Raw genomic sequence first — 18,469 nt, 5'->3', positions numbered from 1 at the left:
ATTCAAGGGGAAGGGTTGTACCCTTCAGCAAATCACAAAAAGCAGGTACTTCTGCTTGAATGACTGAAAAGCCCTGGAAGAAAGCATCTAAAGAGAAGAAGAAGGGAACCGAGTTTGTTTTAGCTACTCTGATGCCGAGTGGTGAGTTTACCCAGGATCAGTCAAACCTTCATGGAAAGGCAGATGTTAGGTGACTGATGGGCAGCTCAGACACTGGAGGAACCGCAGCTGACACTCGGAAAATGCATCAGGCGAAGAGGGAGTGCCAGGTCCTGTCACTGCAATACGGCTCCTTCCTTGCCCAGAAGAAAAAAAAAAATGGCTAAAAGATTCACGATTGAGTTTCTGGCAGCTGCTAATTGCACGTAATAGGCCAAGGGAGCTCAATTTTCAGTGCTTCAAGGTCAGGCAGGCCTAGGAGAGCTGGCTTGCCAGTGCCCTGGGGTGTTATCCAAGACACGGACTGAAGAAACACGGGGAGAACACACAAAGTGCAGGATCACATCCTCGATGTACGTGTAACCACCAAGTTATCCCAAATTTGTTACGATGGTGCAACACCAGCCACTTCTATATGAAACCTTAGATACGCGTGGCATAAAAGCATCTTTCACAAAGAACTCTCTCAGTCACGCTGTCTGATGCTATTTCCACCACGGTTACCGGCACGGTTCCGCGTACGATTCTCACCGGATAATATCACACAGGGCTTTCCTCCATGTAATTCTTTCCTTTTTTTTTTCCCCTAAGTACACATTACATGCACGTTCAAGGACACGTTATTCCTCTGCAGACAGGTACACTTCGCAACTGCTTTAACTGCCAGCTCAGGTTTTGTTTCTGGGAGAATCCCATTTACAGAGTTGCATTGAGTTTCAGTTTGGTTTCTTGTTGAGGATTGTACATGAATAAATATCTCATTTTGCTTTTTATTGTCTTAAGGCGATTCAAATGCACTTTAAATGTTACTACTACATGCATCAATTTACAGCAACATAAACCAACATTTCCTAAGTTTCACATATATAAATTGTGCTTCTCCATCACTGATGTGAAAATTACTAATAAACTTCCACATTCACAATTTTGAAACTTTCCATCTTATGTAGCTGCATATAAAAAAGGCTTTGGAAGCAAAAGGTGAAGTCATGTCTCCACTGAGTTCACGACAAAGCTATGGATAACAATTGTACACGTGTTATGTTGATGCATCCAAACCATTTAATATAAAGAGTGATTTCATGATCAAAATGTAGATAAACATATAAATACGAATCAACTGGATCACACACTAGGAGGTGACCTCACACTAATATAGCTCCTAAAATTCCAGCTCAGTGAAGGATCCCGTAGTGCTTGGGGAAGAAAACTAAAATAAAAGCAATCCTTGTCCCAAATCTAAATACTGCAGTTATTACTGCAAAGTTGTTGCAGTGCTGTGATGCAACTGCAAAGCATTCTGCATGTCAGCAAATAACTGCTGCTCACTATTCTTTTACGGACTTTTTTTCTTAAACTGCAGAGCGAAGCTACTTTGTAGTTGTATTTAATGGACTTTCAGGAATTTTGTTGGTATTTAGAAAGGAAAACCAGCATCAAAAAACAATTCTGCGTGTATCTACGGGTACAGCAGAAGCTCTGTGATGTTAAACGGTACGTGAGAAAGATGCTACCATGCAATTAAAGGATGCAGGATGAGACTGTGAAACACTTTTAAGAAGTTACAGATGCAGGTTCACTTTTGAGCTGTGCATTCGCTGACTTCTGAGAGTTTACACATTTAAAATTTAATACTGCATTAGCCTTCGCTATTCCTGAATTTTCAGGCTTTTCGCTGGGAGTTTCGTTTTGGTCCTTTAGACATTCCAGTCAGTCGTTTTACTGAAGACCACATGTGCTGATGCTGCTCGTTACAAATGAGGGACTAAAGCAGATGCTCCTACAAGTCTGACACACAGACTTCAGTGCTCAAATCAGGTGAAAGAAAATAAAACCGCTGAAAGGCTCATGAGCTAGTTTCAAGTCCCTGTCATTCTCCTATTTCAGATACGTACCTCTCCAAATGATACAAACTAGGCTAACTGTACAAAACACCAAGCAGAACTTCCACATTTCTGCAGTTAAGCAGCATCAAATTGTCCAGACTTCCAGAAAATTCAAATACAGTCACTCCTGACTAAGCGCAAGATATTTCAATAAATAAATAAACAATACGTTTGGAAAGTGACCTCAGCTGACAGCAGGGGTACGGGCGTGAGTTCAAGTATCATTTTGTTTTAAACGTAAAAATACAGCACTATAGGAATGCCAACATCTGACCTGACATCCTCCCATCCTGACTTAACAGGGATGGACTAAAACACCCCGCCGGGCAGGAGCGCGGAGCCCCTCGGGGAAACGCCCGCCCCGCAGCGGCAGCCCCGCAGTGCTGGCATGTGGAATCTGCCAGGAGAAACTTTGATTTGCAGCTCTCCCACCAGACAGCGATGCCCCCAGAGAGCCCTGTGCAGTAAATACTGCACCGAGCGCAAGAGCTGCTCCTGACCTGCGATGAAATACTGCTGGAATAGAGAGCCACAAAGCTTAGACAGCCCCAAAGTTTATCCTATGAATAGGCCACCCCAAAGAACAATTAGTGACGGACGGAGAAGCAGCAGAGCATCTTCAAGGTCTTCCCGAAAATACTCCCTGCACCTGAATGTTACCCCCGAATTCCCAAAGATTTGAGCAGGAGTGAGATACCTCTATGTGCTCGCACGTGGGTCTGGAAACAGTTGTAGTACTTGTATTTCTTCCCACATATTCCACACTCGTAAGACCCTGAAAAACAAGACAGAAAAGTACACATCACCACACGAGATCACGAAAAACAGCCTCACCACACGCTTATCCGTAACCTGGGGACAAAGGAATGCAGTTTGCAGCGAAGTAATTTTTGGAGGGTTCATGGAGATAAATGCAGGAAATCACTATCCCAGGCTCCATTCATTTTTCAGCCTTATTTAAGATTCCTTGGCATATTACCCTGAACTCACATTTTCAGTATATCTTTATAACTTTGCTAACATGAAAGAGCCGCTCTCAAAATAGCCTGACTTATAATTTTATAATAATGACTAATATTTCCTATGGACAGAAATAACCTTGAATTACTTTTCAGTAAGTTCCTCGTATATGGGAAAAAAAGCTTTTCAACTGGAAAAAGAAGGCAATATGTTATCTTGAGACGAGGAGTTTTCAAAATTTCTCAAGTAATGAACAATGTACAAATTTCTCAAGAAACCCACAGAGATTTGGTAAATATCCACCCAGAGGAAACCAAATAGATACAAATAGAACTTTTGACCTTTTTAAGGAAAAGCACATGACCACAGTAGTCTCTCTTCTCAATTTGTGTCTCTAATTCCAGAAAACACACATCTGCTAACAGTCATTTGAAATGAAACCAGAGAAACAGAGCTGGGAGAATCATTTGTAATGACGAAATTATGCAATGAATTTAGCCTCTTCTGTTTATTGGACAGGCAGACAGAAATTTCCCTAGATTTGTTATTTAAGTTGATTCAACCCTTTTTTCCCCCACTCCAGCTTGGTGAACGGGCTATAAATTCACCTTTCAAGCTCTCGCTTGCAAAACGTATTGCATTTCTTAGCTGTCCATCAGCAGCTAAGCGATGATCCTATCTGTGCTCTTCAGCAGGGCGAGAGCAGCACTTACTGGAAGAGGATGGGGGAGAAAGAAGGGCTGAATATTATTTTGGGTAAACGTATTTAATTTCCATGGACGCTTCCTCACGCAACCTTGAAACAATCTTTTCCTGACTCTGCAAAACAGTAATACTCAGGAACGAGCCACAGACAAGAACAAAACACTCACACACATGCAAATAAATATTCCCAAGCATCAGTTTACAGCAATACTTACCTAGTGCTACTCCAAGTGCGCTCTTTCCCGGAACAAAATTAACCAAGTTTTCTGAACACGCTATGCCCGTGTTCTTTGTTCCCTTCCCATGCCCTACTGCTTACAGCTTGGGAAGAGAACAACCCTCCTTCCAGTTCATAACAGCGCTGAACCCCCTGTCCATCACTGTTAGCACCACTTGGGACTGTCTTTTGAGCTCGGGAGGCTACTTTGTCATTGATGCTGAAAGAGGAAATTCGCTACAGTCCGATACACAAGAGTACACATCTGATAAAAATACTCTAAAATACTGAGATTCTAGTCAGTTGACTTTGTCTGGCCTGCTCCTTAGCCTTTTAATTATAGCAGCTAGTTGTATTTTATATAGAGATAGACATATATGGGACAGTCATCACATGGTCACTCCACACCGGCTTTTCTAAGTGAAATCCTGGGTATCAGCAACTCGGCAGCATCTGCCAGCCCTCATTTTCCATGCTCAAGGACTGATTATATTCATCGCCAGCCTCCAAAATTCTTTCCTGAAAACTATTCCAGCTGGAGGCCCAAAGCAGCACCGCCAGAAGACGAGCGCACTCAGCGTCGCTCGGGCCCTACCAGCCACTAACTGCAACAGCTGAGCTTCAGCTGCACCAACAGCACAATGCGACTGACACCCACCCACACCCCGAAACAGAGCACTGGGAACAGAGGAAAAACAGCGAGGGGCTCTGTGTCCTGTTTTTCTTATATTTCCCCCTTCCTCTGGAGACAGTCTATAGCACATAAGCGCATTTGGTTGGGCAGAAGTTCTTCAAGAAGAGTATAACCTGTACAAGTAACTGTGTGGTGCCGTTCCTCCCCAGCACGAAACCAACCCAGTGCTGCAGCCCTCATGCAAGGGGCTGTGCCTGGAAAGCAAGGGCAGCGGCCGAAGGCAGGAGAGGGACCAGTGCTTTTGTGCGCATGTGCTGAGGGACCCTGCTCTCAAGTGCAACCCGGGAAAGGCTGGAGTCATGTTCTTCGAGGAGCGGTACCTCTACCCACCTCCTACACCTGGACGGGACAGCACTGCCCCAGCAGGGCACTGAGTTTGTGGAAGGTGTAAGGGAGGTGCTTTACAGGTCTGCAGCCCCGTAGGCACCAAGACAGCTCAACAGCCACAACTGTGTACTCAGCACACTGTGATTTGGGCAGCCAAGGCACAGATCCTCATATCAGAGAAAGGAGGCGTGACTTGCCACAATAGATGTGTTATTAGGGTGGAGGAAAGATGAAATGGAAAAAAAGAAAAGACATCGCTACGTGTTAAGGCCTTACAAAGATCGTGCCCATGCTGCCTTGGACACTGCCACCGTGGTCACGGTTTGTCTCACACTTTGTCCCCACCAGGCTGTGTCATGCAGGTTACAGCTGTTTGTAGCAGGAGGGGAGATGGGGAAGGGTTTTGGTTAGTTGGTGCATTCAGTTTTGCCAAGCTTTTCCTGAGCCTCGCAGCTGGAATATGGGCAACGCACCCATTCCATCCAGAGCTTTCCCTCGCTCCCTGATCCCTTGTTAGACTTTCACACCCTTCCATCACATACCGGACGTGTATCTCAATGCATGGTCAAAAATCCAGGTCCCTGAATATCGATTTCGTGTATATCCAACGGGAGAGCCACATTCCACTGCTTTTCCATCTAAATTGTGCAAAAAAAAAAAATCAGAAAAGAGCCCTTAAAGTGGATGCATTTCCAAAGAATAATGATGGCTGAAGCCTATTAAAAATTCCCCAAGACTCATCTGTCCCTGTGGCTTGGTAACAAGATGTCAGAGGTCACACAGAGTTTCTTAAGGCTTCTGCAGCTCTATTTGATTTGGTATAACTAGGGAGAATACAAAGTGGTCTCGAATTACGCGTGCTGAGCAGCCCAGCAGCTGAGACATCAGCATCAGGGCATGCATCAAGCACGTGCGTGTTACACCGATAGTCTCAGAGCAGAAGGATTCACTCTTTATTTTGTCTCAGAAACATTTCTGATTTAATGCATTACCTCAAAAATCCTCTCCAAAGTGTTTCTTGTAAAGCACAGACCAGACTGAGTGCTTAAATAGTCCTGTACAAAACTTCTGATCAACTCACAGATAACTCTGTCCTCCAAAACACAAATACTGACCTGATGGTATTCCCAACATTAGAAAATTATCCACCTCAGACAAATAGTCTCTCCCACTTTCTCTTGATTTACAACGCAAGTGCCATTTTCTTTTCCTCTCCTTTCTAGATGTCTTCACGGTGGACTTCTCTGCCTTTTTGCCCTGACACCCCTGATCTGAGAAATGTTAATGTGTTGGAGCTCTTCAAATGACCCTGGCCCAAGGCCAGCATGTGAAGCTAGCAAGAAAAAAGAAGAAAAGAACAGGAAATATTGCATCTCAGAGCTGTCCCGGGTGAGAAACACACGACCTATGAGGCAGGGAGAGCCGGTGGTACCGCGGGGAGGTACTGGTCGGTGGATGGGGAGGCGAGCGGGATTGACAGCAGCAGTATCAGTCTGCTGCTGGCCAGACACAGGGACGCAGCCAACCTCCCCGCTGGCTTTCTCTGCTTGGGATGCCCGAAGTGGGACCCCACAGGGCTTGCAAGACTTCTGTGGAAAAGCAGATGAAAAGGAGATGGTCCAAACCCACAAACATTAGCGCTGGCCCTTCAGCTGCGGGACTTCAGCCACTGCCACCAAGCATACCGCTCTGCTGCGTCCGCTTTCACCCATGGTGGGGTTTGAGCTGCTCCAAACCGATGGAAACAGTCTGGAGTAGTCCAAAGTGCAGGGAGAGACATGGGAATGTGTAACCAAACAGGAGGCAGCACACACGAGGCCTGATTTGATGAAAACACTACAAGCGAATAGCAGCAACTGATCTGGGAATCCCTGTCATAAATTGCTCCAAGTAACAACTGAAAATAAGAATATAGCATGCTCCTGCAGGAGATGTGTGACTCAGAAAAGAATAAATCTTCTAATGTGCATTTCAGCCAAGTCCCAAAGCCGAGCCCTGCAGGAAAACTGTCTGCCACTCGGAGCCACGCGTGCCCTGAAGCCTTCAGCACTGTGGCCCCAGCTCAGACAACACATCCCCCATTTAACTGACCATTCCCAGCACACCATGAAAGGAGACAGTCTGGGGTCAGCATTTCCAAGTGAAAGAGAGCGATTCATTTAATTCTGATTCAGCGCTTCATCCTGCATCATGAATTACTATAAAAAATAACCATTTTTGACACCTCCAATCTCAGCTTCCCTGATGAAGGTGACTAAAATCCTACCAAAGCCTTGCTTTTCTGCACAGCTGAAGTGATTTAGATACAGGGCTACCAGATCACGTCACGAGAAAGGCTTCAGGGACAAAAACTCCTGGAAGTACCAGTGAGCAGCAGCAGGGAGCCCGAAGCCTTTGCTCCGGGGGTAGGAGCCACCGGCGCCTTCAGCTGTTCACAGTCCTGGGCTGTTCCAGAGCAGCAGCCGAAATTGCCAGTGAAGCAGCCGCCACGGGACGTTTCTTGTGCGAGTTACACAGATGTCTGGAGCGAGGGAAATAGTGCCTGTCTGTGGTTTCTGTGGGGGGATGGAGGGGACCAGAAGAATTGACTGGGAGCCAGTTCAAGAAACCACAAGGAACTGATATCTGGGCACCATGGTCAGTCCACACAGAGCACAGTATTTGGTGGCCAAACAGAAAAGTTATTCAGAGCCACCTCCCCAACAAACAAGAGTTATGTGAATGGTGGATGAATAGGGGCACTTACAGGGCTCTTTTCACAAAGGAATCGGCCGCCAACTGCCAATCGCCTCAGGACCAAGTTGCCTTTAAAGAAACCCAGCGCGAGGCTATAAAATAACAAATATGATGCACATTTCATTTGAAAAGACCCTTCCAGAGAGAAGTTCTCCAGTTTACTTTCTACGGCTTTCAACCACCACTTGTTAACTAGTAACTGTTAACTCTCTGTCCCTCTCCCCATGGTGCCTACACGCTGAATAGCGTCCCCCCTCAGCCCGGCCTGTCCCCAGTGCTCTCCACAGGTACGACATGATGGCGTACATCCAAGTTAGCCAACAGCAAAAGCCTGTTCCCCACTTTGCACAACCATAGAGTCAACTCAGGGGACATCATCTGCAGAACAGCTGCTGCCGCCCAGCAAGAAGCCTTGGAGAGAAGAGGGTCCTGCATGGCAGACACCCGATCTGCAGATGCTTTCATCAAGGGCTGGTGACCATGGCTGAAACAGAAGCTCCTAATTCCTCCGACCAGCAGCAGTCTCTCCACCCATCCCTCCTGGGATGCCAGGGTCACCTCCACATTTCAGGGTTGCCCATGCAGTGATCAACCTCTCAAGAGCTTTGAGGGAACTCAGAATATTTCCTCCAAATTTTAAGTCAGAAACAGTTACGGACTTCTTAGGCTTTCCCTAGATGTTTTGACCCTGTATAAACAGCAGTGACCTCCCACCCTGCTGTTCTTAGCGCTGTCCTCCTGGGGGAGCAAGGACAGGCAAGACAACGATGCTGCCAAAACAGCTGCCAGCTGATGACACCCTCTGGGGTTTCTTCCAACAGCATGGACAATGATCAAGCAACAACCAAGAGAAAATCTACCATCAATACCTCTTTCCTCTCTCCCTACAAGACAAACCAATCCCAGCAGCAGTGCTGGGCAGCTCAAATTCACATTTTCCTGAGTCCCTCGAAGGTAACAGGGTCCATCTGCTCTTTCTTCTTTATATAAGCAACTGCCTTTGGCTCTCAAAAGTCTCTGCTGGGACCTGCTCCATGTCAGGACCAACAGAGAGGTCTCTTCAGCGAGAGCAGTGCCTCTCCAGGGTCCGGCAGAAAGCCCTCTGCCATGGATTGGGAGGAGCGGACAGTCTGATTTCACAGGAAAAACAGGAAAACCTTCTTCTCATCACGGCTCAAGGTGGGGTGTGGATAGGAAGTACTATTTTGGAAGTGGCACGCCACAGCCAGCCAAAAGTCAAACTTCTTCCCACAATGTTACTAGTGATCAGAAAAACAAACAAACAGCAACCTGTAAAACCTGTTTTGGGGCTAAATCTAATTATTCATAGAAAGCAGCCACTTCCCCCAAAGCAACTTTCCTCAAAGCATTTCAGCTTTTTCTCAGGCTTTTCTCCTGATTGCCTCCTCATCCATGCCCAACACACCTACCACCAGTCCTGGGTTCACCATGAATTTCCCACAGGACTGATGGGCAAGTCATTTAACACATCGAAAGAAAGTAATAAGCTTTCTCTTACATTTACCCTGATCTGGGTTGAGTCTTTACGGGTGACAAGATACAAACAGATAGCAAAAGTTAAAGAAGGTCAATATTCCTTAGCCAGGACCCTGAGATTGAAGTACACCTTGGCTCTGGTCCCTCCGGCAGAGCCAAGCTTCCATGACCAGCTCTCTGGAACTTCTTTCCCCTCCCCAACATCATGGATTCAGGGAACCGAACAATGGGGTGCGTCATCCCACAGCTTACCGAGCGTCTGCTGGTTGCGGACCCCGCCTATGACCACGCAGATCTCCGCGGGCACATCTCCTGGCCCATCCTTTATGTTCTTCTTGGAATCTTTGGTGTCATCCTGCCAGATCACCTCTTCGATATAGTCATCTGGTACCTCTGTTTTCACCTTCACCTCAGTCATCATTCCAGCCTCTTCACTGGGTGAGGACTGAGACGTCACCGAATCGGAGCCCTCTGCTTTCGGGCTCCGCGGGCTCCTCTTCAAACACTCCCTGAATGGGGGGAAAAGAGGAGAAAACATGAAACCTCATTGTCAAGCACTCACTTTCTCATCACCAGGACATAGTTAAAGGTACTTTCTTTTAACGCACTTTATTAAAATTAAGTTTGGGTAGGTGTGTATGTCTGCCGTATATGGTAAGTACTTAAAAATTAACCAGACAAAAGTAATAAAACCACTTGCTAGGAATGAAAATAACCTCAATAATCACAAACAATAGTAGCAGTTATATGTTTATAACTGGACCGTGACCACTAAACAAGAGCACAGAACTTCGCCTGGTTCCTAGCAGGCCAGGGGCACAACTCCAGCAGTCCTGACATCAAGCATTAGGCTGAGACTAGTCCACACACGCAAAACAAAAGCCACAGTGTCTTCCTGACATTTTTAATTTGGAGCTGTCTCCACTCTTGTGCACTCCTCCGTGCGTTAGCCTACCATCACATCCTTTCTTTTAACACTTCAAAGCAACCTACCATCCTACAGTATTCGTATGGCCTTATTTAACATATACAGTGATGATCAAAGGTGATGATCTGTAGTATAGTGATATTTAGGGAGACTATATTATGGACAGATACAAGCATCAAAAATGACAGAGAAAGTGCGGTGGATGGGGAAAAGTAGAGGGAAGAAACGAGGGGTCCAGTATTTTTAGAAACAGATTAAGGAAATAGTATGTGTTTCATCTTGGGAAGAGAAATTCATGGGAGAAATCAATCCAAACAAATAAATATTCAAAACCCCTTAAGAAAATGAAAAAAACTTGGACATGCCAAAACTGTAAAATAACATCAACAAGTGTTATGATGGCAAAAGGCAGAGGCAGTTTGAGCATGACAGACGAGAACCAGGTCAGAAGCCAGTGTAGTTCCTTTTCCAAATGCACCATCCCACCACTCATTATGGGCTCCCTGTTTTTGATACTGGTTATTAATAAATTCCAACATGCGGTGCAAAGATAAAATAATTGCTGGTTCAGTCTGTGCAGAAATAAGAAGAACTAAATATATAATAGCTTAGACTACCCAGAAACAGAGATTTTAAAGACTGTGACATATTTAGAGTCATGTAAACACTGGGAACAGCCAAAAGTGTTTAAAAACGTTTTAAGCAGAAGTAACAGGCAAAATAAAGTGAAAAATAGGCTGAACTTATGGGTGAGAGTCATTAGACCATGCAATAGCAAAAAGAGAAGGAAACCCATTGCTTGGAACATCAAAATATGAATTAAAATGTTAGAAATCTAACACCTGCAATGGTTTCTGATATGGCTTATGAAGCTGGTAGGCAAATCTAAACACTGCAACTGCAGGCGAACGCACCTGGTGGGTAACCCTGGGAGGATGGAGATGAGAGGAGCGGATGAACGAAGAGAACAATCTTCTGCAATAATTACTGCACAACCTCCTACACGGACATGTAGTTGCTACTTCAAAATAGGTCAGTCACATCATATTGCCAGATATTTTATTTTTCATCCCTTCATTCTCATTATGGAATGAAATGTACAATTAATAGGCCCTAAACAGCAAGAATTAGCCTTGACCTGCCTCTCCACTTATTCTCATCCTCCTCACACATACTCCTCCCATGCTCCCAAAATCATACAGGGCTTTTACAAGTGAGAAAGATGAATTAAGACAGAGAAAATGTGGTTGAAAGCTGGACGATCTTTATGGTAATATTATTGGATGTCCAAAAGGTCCATCAATCTCACCCAACAGTGGCATGGCTCAGCACCCATTCTACAGCCAAGGGAAAGGCAGCAGCCAGGAGCGAAAGTACAAAACATTCAGCAGTCAACAAAAGGTGGGATTAATTGCAAATCATTCAAACCAAGAAGGTGTGAAATGCGAAACACTGATAAAGGCGGCAAAAGAAATAGAGTGGGGGGAAACAGAAGTGGAGGAAGATCAAAATCAAACCAGTACAATTTCCACTGGTAGGCAGAAAGGTGAAAGGAGTCAATGAAAGCCAGCTTTGCACCTGAAGCGAAGGCAAAATGCCTCAGTTATAGGTGGTACAGCAACCTGTACTTGCCAATCCTGGACAAAACAACATAAAAATCAAGGCAGGAGGCAAGTGATGTGGAATTAAAAGCTAATACAACTAGCAGTAAGGCTAAGGGTATGGCTTTCTGAGACAATTATAAATTGGGTAAGAATGTACGAGACCTTTGGATGGCACCTGGCTTTGCATCGCATCACATCAGTGCATCAGTGCATCAGCAGTACGTGGCACAAAGTGAGCAACGCGCCGTGCGCCGTACGGCAAAACGCTGTCCTCAGTGTGTGTTGCTCCTGGGCAGAGGTATTTCCACCTCTAGAGGGCTCCTGAAGTGGTTGATGTGGGGCAGATTTATTAATGCTTTGGAATTAAATTTAACATCACTGTTGCTAAAAATTACAGGTGACCCATGGAGGGGTAGAGAGCAACAACGGTGAAAGGGACGCCAACACCAGCAGATCCATCACTCTGTGAGCTGGCTCTGCCCAAGCCAAGCAGTTGTAGCGCAGTCAAAGTGTCCAGGAACACAGGTGCACCCAGGAACAGCACCCACGGTGCTCAGCAGTGATGCCAGCAGGCAGGTCGTGCTGCAGCCACACAGACCCACGCCCTGACCTGAAGGACTAACACAGTTTTCAGATACAAGTGCCTGAGATTGAACAAGGTGGTGATTTTCTCCCTGTACGAAGCTGCGGTGAAGCCAGTGCCAGCGAGCTGCAGACAGAGCACCCGTGTTGATTAATCTAATCACCTAGATTAGAAAAACTGGAGATGGTTCAAAAAAAAGAGGCACTGAAATTGTTCAAGACTGGGAAAAGATACTTTATGACTTTGCGAGACCAAACAACTTCAATCTGTTTTTCATGCCAAAAGGAAGGCTGAGAGATTATTTGATTGCAGCATATTATCATCTTCATGGGGAGAAAATACTGCCTTTCCTTAATTTGGCAGGGAAGAGCAGAGTACAGGCTCATCGCTGGAAGCTGGAACCAGCTGAAATGAGGCACAAAACATTAGCACGGATGGTGGTCCACTGGAACAACCATTTTCCAAAGGGTGTGCTCAGGGAGAACAAATCTCTCCAAGCCTTCAAACCCAGAGTATCTGTATCTGGCTGGCCCTGGGTTACAGATGTGCACTGGCCAGACTTGGGGGCCTAAAGCTGTAGGAATATATAAATTATTAGACCAGACCAACGGACCCTCAAAAACTTTGTTCTTCACACACGCTGACTTTCTGGATCCATCTCTGCCAAGCAAACTTCCTGGCTGGGCCATCTGCTCTTAGGTGGGACCTAAACCTGCAAATACTAATTGAAAGCAATGCTATTCCTCCGACATTCCCATGTGTTGTAACCCTGCGCAGGTACTTGTTGTACAGAAGGACACCAGCCCCAAATATTTTAGCAACCGTCTTCCACATGATTTCATAGTACAGAAACCCTGAAAGCAGCCTGCTGATCCTCTCAAAAACAAAATAAGTAAAACCATAAAAAACCATAGCACCACTGGACTTCTGCAACAATTTTACAACAAACAGGCATTCTCTGTCTTCGGACGCTTTTGAGGAGGCGTGAAGGCAGCAGCCAGCAGATGTCCCAGGTTACAGAACAGGTACAGATGTCCCCACTGAGCGTGTCAGAGAAGTCACCCCACAGCCCCGCAGCGCTCCCCGCCGAGCACCCCGGCACCACGTGCGAGGCCAGGCACTGCCTGGTGACCCAGCGGAGACATCCGCGCAGAGCCGCGTCCCACTCGGATCCCAGGGAAAGAACTCCGAGGTGGTGAAAAGGGAATAAATTATAAGCATTAAGATTTTTCTTCAGATTACATGGGTCTATAAAAATAAAAATACATATATATATATATATATGAATAAAAATCTGTGTGTTTGTATATGCACACACACCCATATATGTATGTATACATATAAAAAGCTGATACTTGCATCTCTGGCGGCATCCCCTTGTCGCACCCGGCTCCTACCCCGCTCTGCCACAGCAGCCCCAGGACATGCATTCTCTGCTGACACCCTGAGGTGCGGGTGTTTTATTGCATGAGCCAGACCCTGTTCCACAGCACCAAGGGCCCCGGTGTCCAGACTGTGCAAGCCAAAATGCAGGGACCACCACCCCTGACCGCAAGCTCTGCTGTTGACCTGCACCGGGCTAGAATCAGTCCCACGTCACCTGAGAGCAGTTTTAGCTACCGTTTTCATGGCCATTGCTGTTTCACTTAAGAAGGAAGAGCTGTGTTCTCATGTTGCTCTTATCATTTCTTATCTCACAGAGATTTTTTAGCCACTGCCTGATGTCAAACTTTAGCCAAACTTCTACTGTAGATTCTCTCCAGCTCAATGTCCAGAGGAACGTTATGGCTTTGCAGAATACCTTAAAATAAACGTCATTAAACAGCGAGACAGTCCCAGCCCTCCTTCCTTCTCCTCTGGATGTGCTATGCAGGGGACAGAGAAGCCAGAAGACTCTGCTTCATATGATGCATAAGAGGGGCATCACCAGCTGCTGATAACAGCAGGTGAAGGCAATGGACCCCTCCCGCCTTCCCTGCACATGGAGAACACCTTCCTCACCTCCATCCCCACAGCCTCTGAGGGACTGATGGACAGACTACACAGGAACACTTGTCTGAAGCCTACAAAACGAGATCCTGACAGGCAATGGGATTGACTCTTACTGGCCTCTTGCTAGCAGTGACAGAGAGAGGGGTCCCCAACAGCACAGGGTCGCAGCAATCATCACTCGCACAGCACCTGTCCTGTGACAGTTCAATCTCTCATCTGCTTCGACACTGCAACCAGGAAGCTCCTCGGGCATGAAGGTGGGTCCCTTTCCAGGCCAACAGGCGCAGGGCTGCAGAGGCTGCTGCTGCGGATGCCAGTGCACCCAGCGGAGCAGCACTGACGCTCCTGGGAGCAGGTCTGAGCTCTCAGAAAGCTCACTCAGTGTCTCTGCTGGGGCTGCACGGCTTTGGAGGAAAGGCGGTGGCAGCAATGATGGAAGACAGATCAGAACATACTGCTCCAGAAATTCCCCGAGAGCCATGGTGACAGAGCACATGCTGCTGGCTGGATCGAAGAAATCAGGCCCCAGCACCAGTGTGCCCAGACCTGGTTCTGCCGTTCCTCTCCCGCTTGCAGCACCGCCAGAGCGGATGGACAACAGCCAGAAAGGCGTCAGAAAGAGGGCGAGTAAGAGTCGGAGTGAACTTTCAGTTCTGCAGGTCCTGAGGCTGGAAGAAGGTCTTACTGGTTTTGGGTGGGGGCACACAAAGAGAAGAGGATCACACAGCTTCCAGGATGTCATCTAAGTCAAATATCAGTACCTGGTCCTGGAAGCAGAAGTACTCCCCAGCACGAACCATGAGGTGACCACGTCTCTGAACGCTGTGACCACAAGGCACAGAGCTCACACCCTGCTAACACAGGGATCAGCCCCCATCTTCTGAGCTCCTGCCGGGCGTCGCTGGGTAACACACTGGTACCAGTGACGCGGTCAGAGCCTCCACTTGGTGGAGACAGCAGCGCACAAGAACTAAGGGAGAACCTGCCTACCACGACTCAGATCCTGGGTACCCGCAGCCATCCCTCTCGTGGTGGCTCTAAACGCAGTCCCCAGCCTCTTGCCATCACTTTTCTGGGTGAAACAATGCAATTTTACAGTGTTGAAGTGTGGCCTTCCAAGGATCAGCTGCAGTTCCCTCTGCAGGTCCAACCCGCGTTTAGCATCCATGGCATGATGCTCCCTGGGAAGAGGACGTTCTTCAAACAAAGCACGGTTTGCGTAGGACAGAAACTTCTCACAGAAATCAGACCAGAGATTAGCACAGGCACATCTGGCTTAAACCCTACCTCCTTCCACAGGGTACATCTAACAACTTCTCCATGTCTTTGAGCTTTCCTGGGGAATACCAACCTCCTTTATTGTTTAATGTCTTGTCTTTACTGAGTTGTGGAGCCTGGCAATCCCAGAGGCTCTTCTTTGCCAAGGAGAGGATCACACACTGCTCACACTATCACTCAATGGTGTGCCTGGTTGCTCCTATGGTTGAGGTACTGTTTCACTTTCCAGAACAGACTCTACGGATTTTAAACATTAAAGAGGCAAACAAACCTTGCACTCGCATGTATCACTCCTCTGACTAAGTAGGCCACATAGCCAATTACGGTATTACCAGCTCTGCCATCTCACAATGCTCATTTCAACATTGCTGCCTGCTTTGATCATCAGACTTTCATCTTCCAATGACGTTACGGCCACTTTCATGTCAAATACAAGCATATGAAGGCAGAAGATATTTAAGGAGGCCTTGGTGCAGACTCATCATGGGGAACTGGAAAGGTAAGGGTAAAAATGGGTTCCTGGACTCATTTAGGTACACTTGGTCCTGCACCCATGACAGTTCACGAAGCCAGAAGCTTTAGCACAGCCAGATGATGCAACAAGAAAGTAAGGACAAATGGCCATGCAAGAAGTACGATTTTGGTCATAAAGCTGAGTAGCCTGGATGATGCCTCACCAGCATCAATGCAAGAGCAGCACAAGGGCAATGCAAGGCACTTTTCCAGACTGAAGGACAGAAAGGTAATGGCTGACACTTCACACCAGTCTGCCCTGCAGGGTAACACCCTACACCCAGGCCCCTCTTCCAGACGGTCTCCTGTAGAAGAAGGAAAGGAGGGGAAGAGGGTGCAAACCAAAGAGCTGCAACATGGTGCTGTTTCCACCTTTGGAAAGCATTTCTTTCTGGCTGTGATAAGCGGAACCAGCAATGACTGAAAGCAAATGGGGCCTGTCAGCTGCTGCAGCCAGAAGAAACTCGCGTTTGCAGTTTGCTTTTTCTGATCTGGAGTAGCATTCTCATAAATAATGAAAGTGACTAAAAGCTACTTAAAAAACACACACTCCTCCCTTATGAAAGAATGAGAAAAAAAACCCAATTATAAAAGGACATTTCTTCCAGCTAGGAATAATTTGTCATGTAATTCTCTGAAGACAGCAACAGAAACATGCATGCTCTGCGCTCCCTTTTGAGTGATCTGTGATTGCATATGTACTCAGATGGCTTCTAATGAGGCTATTTTTATAGCACACATCCTGCTGAGCTTTTTGGGAGGGGCAAAGTGAGATCAGTGGAGAATCAGTCTTCAACGTCAGCTCCTGTGTATTTTCTCCTCAAAAGGAGAGGAAAAGGAAACAAATGTGGAGGAGGACATACCGCCCTTGAATCAACACCTACAAACAAAGCTCTTCCGCCCCAGCAGCAAACATGGAGCATCTTCAGTTTTTTCCAGGACACCACTCAAGCTGGAAGAACCAGAGACATCTCAGTAATGCCTTGATGGTATCAGTGACGGTGATACCCAACTTCCCCTTGGCACAGCATGCTGGCTGCCCATTTACACTACCGAAACACACTCTTGTACGGTCCTTGGGACGCTCTTATGGCCTGCAGGACCAAAAAGGTGCAGAAGAGCACAGTAATGAGGACCATGCCGTGGGCACCTGAAGGAACATGCTTTGCAGAGCCCACCAGGACAATATCATCAGTATGACATTACAACTTGTCTTCTTGAAACCGATGTGCAGTTGGCTTGTCCCATGCCAAATCAAAAGGCCTCAGCTGTCAGAAAGGAAAGGAAACAAAAGTTGGGAGAGGCTGAAACTGGGCTCAATTTACAAATGTCTGCCATGGTTTTAAAAGAACCATAAGGTTCCTGCCATGACTGGAGGTATGGGAAGCAGAATGGACAGAACATATATAAATGAACTCTCATTTTACATGAAGACGATGCAAGCAGAGACAGAAAAAGAAAAGACATAAATTGAAAATCTGCTTGTCTGATAAACTAGTTGTGGTGGCTTTCCTACCCCTCCCCATAGCTCTTATTTGCTCCCTCAGGCAGCCCAGCTGCGTGTGCACCAGGCCCTACATGAGGAGGAGGGAGGTAGAGAGGGTCAGGAAGCAGAGGAGCAGCCTGGTTATCCTTCGTCAGACACCTCTCTTGCAGATACTACTAGGCAAGAAGATTTTCAAGTTCAGCATTAGAAGAGAGAAGACGGGAGCTATTTCTTCCAGTGTTACAGCTGAGCACTTGCTTCTGGTCTCCATGCCTCCTGCTTCAGCTTTCAGACGTTCCCTTGCAGGCTTGAAAGCCAAGGAGACCGACCTACTCATCCAACTCAACTGCCTCTGTCACAGCTCACAGGTCCTGTCAAAACTACCTCTGCAGCCTGAGCCAGTGCCTCCTTTAGAGAGGCTGTCTTCATTTTGATGTGTAAAGTGCTGGAATAACCGTCACATTCTGAGTCCCTCCTCTGAGTCATTTTTTTCCAGAACAGGCACTGTACTTCCAGTGTGGACTGCTGCCTCCGGCCACTGGTTTGTCGGAGAAGAGATCCTGTTACCGGGAAACTCCCCACCATAGGAGAGAACAGCCTCTTCTGCTGCCTCTTGAATGAAGCAAAGCAAACACACTTTCCTAATGTAGACTGTGTACACTCTAAAATATGCCTTCTAGTCTTGAATCTTTCCATGAACGTTCGGGGGCCTGCCCACATTTCGAAGCACGGGTACCGGAGCAGGACTAAGTGTGCCACCAGCACTCTTAATAACACATACGGAGGCAGCACACGCTGGTGCATGTGTCTGAAACCCAAATTTTCACTTCCTCACAGAGTTGTACAAGGAGTTCACGGTCACTCGTGCTCCACCAGGAGACGTCAGTTCTCTTCACAATTACCA

The 18,469-nt window shown here is 46.7% G+C and overlaps 1 protein-coding gene across 21 annotated transcripts in view; it reads right to left on the bottom strand.

The window, feature by feature from the left end:
* The window catches only part of ZNF618 (zinc finger protein 618), a 164,978-nt gene that overhangs the window by 71,657 nt on the left and 74,852 nt on the right, over positions 1-18,469 (bottom strand). For 18 of the 21 annotated variants that reach the window (XM_064468922.1, XM_064468905.1, XM_064468912.1 and 15 more), the window contains 3 exons: positions 9,434-9,690; positions 5,491-5,586; positions 2,743-2,820 (listed from right to left, as the gene is read on the bottom strand). In XM_064468922.1, coding sequence (XP_064324992.1) covers positions 2,743-2,820; positions 5,491-5,586; positions 9,434-9,690 — 431 coding nt within the window. The remainder of the gene's footprint in view (positions 1-2,742; positions 2,821-5,490; positions 5,587-9,433; positions 9,691-18,469) is intronic. The other 3 variants (XM_064468918.1, XM_064468913.1, XM_064468927.1) reach the window with 1 other exon arrangement.

The sequence above is a fragment of the Phalacrocorax carbo genome, chromosome 18 (assembly GCF_963921805.1).
Source record: "Phalacrocorax carbo chromosome 18, bPhaCar2.1, whole genome shotgun sequence".
Classification (NCBI taxonomy): domain Eukaryota; kingdom Metazoa; phylum Chordata; class Aves; order Suliformes; family Phalacrocoracidae; genus Phalacrocorax; species Phalacrocorax carbo.
The sequence above is the reverse complement of the archived record's forward strand: the minus strand, read 5'-3'. Positions and strand labels throughout refer to the sequence as shown.